This window comes from Solanum stenotomum, chromosome 7 (assembly GCF_019186545.1).
Source record: "Solanum stenotomum isolate F172 chromosome 7, ASM1918654v1, whole genome shotgun sequence".
Lineage (NCBI taxonomy): Eukaryota > Viridiplantae > Streptophyta > Magnoliopsida > Solanales > Solanaceae > Solanum > Solanum stenotomum.
The window spans coordinates 9,526,602-9,532,175 of record NC_064288.1 but is presented as its reverse complement, the minus strand read 5'-3'; the positions used below and the strand labels follow the sequence as shown (position 1 = coordinate 9,532,175).

The 5,574-nt window shown below is 36.3% G+C and overlaps 1 protein-coding gene across 1 annotated transcript; it reads left to right on the top strand.

Moving 5' to 3' along the window:
• Nucleotides 1-1,522: 1,522 nt before the first annotated feature.
• LOC125870924 (LRR receptor-like serine/threonine-protein kinase RGI2) lies at nucleotides 1,523-5,296 on the top strand. The gene is made up of 2 exons (XM_049551471.1): nucleotides 1,523-4,676; nucleotides 4,766-5,296. Exons 1-2 carry the CDS (start codon nucleotides 1,775-1,777, stop codon nucleotides 5,257-5,259), a joined length of 3,396 nt encoding a protein of 1,131 aa, XP_049407428.1. The 5' UTR covers nucleotides 1,523-1,774; the 3' UTR covers nucleotides 5,260-5,296.
• The last annotated feature ends 278 nt before the right edge of the window (nucleotides 5,297-5,574 follow it).

Genomic DNA, 5,574 nt, shown 5'->3' with positions numbered 1-5,574 from the left:
CACAATACTTATTGATTGCTTTACACAAAAGATTGTGTTTATCATAAATAGTGTACATAATGGAGCTGATTTATTGATACACAATAAATCAGCTCCATTGGAACAAAAGAGTAATGTATATGGGAAAAAATCTGAAGTTTGTAAGGATGATGGTTTTTCGACAGTATTAGGGCAAACAAATTGAAAAGGTTAAGACTTAATATTTGTATCTTACGAATATAATTAATTATTTAAGGAACGATGAACCCATTTGTATGTAATAGAATAGAAATGTAGGATATATGAAGGCATTACAAATTTAGTTAAAATAGGGATAACACGACGTTGGGTTCCTTATCTATTTTATCAAATGGATATTTAGGTTAAACGTTGTAGAACATTTCGTTTAAGATGTTGTATCCACATTAGGCACTACACTCGACCAAACATTTTCATGTTTTTTTAGGCGTCGTTTGTTAGGGTGTAAAAGAATAATGCTCTATATAGTATATTAATAATGTTTGTATTAATTATGTTCGCATTAGTTATGTTGATATTATTTCTTATGCAATATTTGATTTGGTGTATTAAAAATAACATGTAAATTGAAATACATAGTTTCTAAAAATGAAACATTTGTTTACAAAAATACCAATCACAAATATGATGGAAGAGATATAGAAAAAGTTTTGAGGGACAAATTGTGTTGTTATACGTAGACAGTGACGGAGCCAAGAATTTCACAAAAGGTGTCCAAAAATAGCACAACAAAGCTCTTTCCAAAAAGTGGAAAAAACATTTGCTACTAGTAAGATTTAAACACGCGAGCATTGCCTAATTACAAGCATCTGAAACCACTGGGCTACAATAGCTTGTTGTGTTAAATATGTCCAATACATGTTATTTAATCATTTCCTACATCATTTTACTTGTATATATGATATTTTTTCGACGAAAGGTGTCTTGACAACCATGTAGCTACACCCACTGTACATAGATTGAAAAAAATGTACTCCCTCCATTCCATATTAACTTAAGATTTGAGGTGTTTCACACCCTTTTAAGAAAAGTAGGTTAGGACATAAATTGAACATAATTTTCCATTTTTACCCTTATTAATTATTGTCAAAAATAACTAAACATTAATTATAATAACTAATTCCAATACTAACTTATAGGGTAAAATTGGAAGAATATTTTAAAAATAGTCTTGAAAATTGAAAACTTAAGTTAATTTGAAAAATGAAAAATTGCTCAAAGCTCAAGTTAATATGGAATGGACGGAGTATCAAACAAGATACTAGTACTACACAAAAGTATTACATACATTTTTTTTTCTGATACACTCTACCAAAGGACCTATTAGATTTTGTGCAAAGACAATGCCTCGTTTTCTAATATGTCATTATTGGAAAATGGTAATGAGAGAAAAGAGAAATGAGTTTCATGAGAAGTGTTTATTTTACTTAGTTTGAAATCAAAATTGAAGAAACATGAATAGAGTGGAGAGGCAATGAGCTCAGATACCAAAGCAAGACCAACAATGAGTTTTGAGGAAAACAATGCAGCAACACATGGTGGCATCTACTAATAATAATGCAGCAGAGAACCCCGAGGTGAAAGATGGTGGAGTTGTTTGTGACTATTTCAAATCTTTAATAACTAATTATTGTATTGTCTCTTCTTTTCTTGCTTCCCTGCAAAGCTAGATTCTGCGTTTTAACCAAAATATAAACAAACTCTCCAATGCATTTCACCTAAGAAAATTTATTTTGAATTTGGAAGTTGATGCCCAATGCAAATGCCAATGTCGAGGCGATTCTTGGACCTCCCAAATCTTGTTATCTTTCTAACTTTTTTTCTTCTATTACATAACTTTGCTCTTCCTTCAAATGAAGTTGATGTCCTGTTTTCTTGGCTTCATTCTACTAATTCACCAATTCCTCAAACATTCTCAAACTGGAATCCTTCAGATTCCAATCCTTGTAAATGGTCTCATATAGTTTGTTCTTCTAATCTTTTCGTTACACAAATTGATATTCAGTTTATTCAGTTGGCTCTTCCTTTTCCTTCTAATCTGTCCTCTTTACAATCCTTGCAAAAACTGATCATTTCTGGTGCTAATCTCACTGGAACAATCCCACAGGATATTGGAGATTGTGTTTCACTTGTAACACTTGATGTTAGTTCAAATGGTCTTGTTGGTACCATACCGAAAACTATTGGTAATCTTAGAAATCTTGAAGATTTGATTTTGAACTCTAATCAACTAACAGGGGAAATTCCAGGAGAGGTTGGCAATTGCATTAACCTGAAAAATCTTATTATCTTTGACAATATGTTTAGCGGAAATCTTCCTTCCGAACTTGGAAAACTTGGAGTTTTAGAAAATATAAGAGCAGGAGGGAATAAAGATATTAGTGGGAAAATACCGGATGAGCTTGGGAATTGCAAGAACTTGATAGTGTTGGGACTTGCTGATACGAAAATTTCAGGTTCGCTTCCTCCATCTGTGGGTAACTTGGGAAAGCTTCAGGTATTATCTATTTATACTACAATGCTTTCTGGAAAAATACCTTCAGAAATAGGCAACTGCTCAGAGCTAGTTGACTTGTATTTATACCAAAATAGTCTGTCAGGTTCACTGCCAGCAGAGTTGGGAAAGCTTCAGAAAGTAGAAAAGATGCTACTTTGGCAAAATAATCTTGATGGGCTAATTCCTGATGAAATTGGGAATTGCAAAAGTTTGGTTATTCTTGATCTTTCTTTGAATTTTTTAAGCGGGAGCATCCCTTGGTCATTCGGGAACCTTACGAATCTCCAAGAGTTGATGATTAGTAACAACAACATTTCTGGTTCAATCCCATCGGTTCTTTCTAATGCGACAAATCTGTTACAGTTTCAGATGGATACGAATCAAATTTCAGGCTCAATTCCTCCGGAAATGGGGCAGTTGAAGGAGCTAAATGTATTCTTTGCTTGGCAGAACAAGCTTGAAGGAAGCATTCCTCCTGCATTGGGTGGTTGCAGAAGCCTACAAGCTCTGGACTTATCACATAATCTTCTTACTGGTAGCTTACCTCCTGACCTTTTTCAATTAACTAATTTAACGAAGCTTCTGTTGATTTCCAATGATATTTCTGGTTTTATCCCACCTGAGATAGGTAATTGTAGCTCTCTTATTCGTATACGACTTATTGGCAATAAACTTAGCGGACAAATTCCAAGAGAGATAGGATTTCTAGACAACCTTAGTTTTCTTGATCTCTCAGAGAACCACCTTACAGGATCCGTTCCTGAGGAGATTGGCAATTGCAAGACACTGCAAATGCTCAATCTATCTAATAACACTCTAAGTGAGAATTTACCTAGCTCTCTTTCTTCTCTCAGTAGGCTAGAGATTTTGGATGTTTCCTTGAATCAGTTTAACGGACAGATTCCAGCGAGCTATGGTCAACTTGCTAACCTTAACCGGCTTGTTCTTAGTAAGAATGCCTTCTCTGGATCGATTCCCCCAACTCTCGGCAAATGTTCAAGCCTTCAATTGCTTGATCTCAGCAGCAATGAGTTCTCAGGGAACATGCCAGTGGAATTGTTTGACATTCAGACACTTGACATTGCCTTGAATTTAAGCTGGAACATCTTGAGTGGGGTAGTCCCACCGCAGATATCTGCCTTAAACAAACTTTCAGTACTAGATCTTTCCCACAACAAGCTTGAAGGAGACCTGTTGTCTCTTTCGGGGCTTGAAAATCTGGTTTCCTTGAATGTTTCCTACAACAATTTTACCGGCTACCTCCCTGATAATAAGTTGTTCAGGCAATTATCATCCACAGAGATGGCTGGCAACAAAGGTTTGTGCTCATTGGGACATGATTCTTGTTTCTTGAGCAATGTTGAAGGCGGGGGAATGATGAGTAATAGCAATGTAAGACGGTCATGGAGGCTGAAATTGGCAATTGCACTCCTTTCTGTGGTGACTATAGCCTTGGCACTCCTTGGAATGCTGGCAGTTTACAGAGTGAGGAAAATGAGTAGAGAAGATAATGATTCTGAATTTGGAGGAGGGGATTCATCGGCTTGGAAGTTTACTCCATTCCAGAAGTTGAATTTTTCGGTTGAACAAATTTTGAGATGCCTAGTGGAATCCAATGTTATTGGAAAGGGATGCTCCGGGGTTGTTTATCGTGCAGAACTAGAAAATGGTGAAGCAATTGCAGTCAAGAAGCTATGGCCAACCACATTGGCAACTGGATACAACTGCCAAAATTTAAAGTCAGGAATTAGTGGAGGTGTTCGCGATTCTTTCTCAACCGAGGTAAAAACCCTTGGCTCCATCCGTCACAAGAACATCGTTAAGTTCTTAGGTTGCTGCTGGAATCAAAACACTAGGTTACTCATGTATGACTACATGCCTAATGGAAGCCTAGGTAGCCTTCTACACGAACGAAGTGATGGATGTTTGGAGTGGGAATTGAGATACAAGATTGTCCTAGGTGCAGCTCAAGGGCTTGCTTATTTACACCACGATTGTACACCTCCAATTGTTCATAGGGACATCAAGGCCAACAACATTCTCATTGGTCTTGACTTTGAGCCATACATTGCAGATTTTGGTATAGCCAAACTCGTCGATGATGGAGATTTTGCTCGATCCTCCAATACAGTAGCTGGCTCCTACGGATACATAGCACCAGGTTCGTCACAAGTCGTAGTACCACTTTACAATATTACACTATAATTATATACATTATATCTTTAATACACATGTATACATCTTGTGCAGAATATGGATACATGATGAAAATAACAGAGAAAAGTGATGTTTATAGCTTTGGAGTAGTTGTGTTAGAGGTGTTAACAGGAAAGCAGCCAATTGATCCTACAATACCAGATGGAGTACACATTGTGGATTGGGTGAGGCAGAAAAGAGGCAGTGATGAAGTCTTAGATGTGAGCTTATGTGGTCGTCCCGAATCAGAAGTTGATGAGATGATGCAGACTATAGGAGTAGCTATGCTGTGTGTTAATCCATCACCAGATGATAGACCAACGATGAAAGATGTCGCAGCAATGCTGAAAGAGATGAGACATGAAAGAGAAGAGTACCAAAAAGTTGATACGCTCCTTAATGATGGAGGAGACAATAAGAGTAGTAGTGATGGAGGGCCATCTTCAAAGATGCATAGCTTGTACTTGCAAAGCAATAATACAAGCTTTTCTGCATCTTCATTGTTACATTCTTCTTCCTCCAACACCAAGAATATTGGTTTCAAATAGACTTTTGTTTCATTCATATAGTTAGATTTTTTCCCCCTCTTTTTTCTTCCTCTTGCTAGTTATATTTCTGCTTGAGTTTGTGGTCTTTACTAATGACCATAAATTTGTAAAAAGAAGTCCAGAACCATCTCCATTATGATATTTAATAAGACAATCTTCAATGTCATTATTCTGCAATTTCTTCTGTCCAAAATTATAGCACTCTAGGCTTCATTTATTGTACTACTTCAGAAATAACAACCAATATATCAACCATACAAAACATACAATAGAAGATAAATCTGTTAGTTTCATTGAGTGATTGGATCAAACTGG

Bases quoted from the DNA above. Each gene is read 5' to 3' on its own strand.
- LOC125870924 (XM_049551471.1), top strand. From the start codon at position 1,775: ATGCAAATGCCAATGTCGAGGCGATTCTTGGACCTCCCAAATCTTGTT. The intron at 4,677-4,765 runs GTTCGTCACAAG...CATCTTGTGCAG, and splicing joins CTACGGATACATAGCACCAG to AATATGGATACATGATGAAA.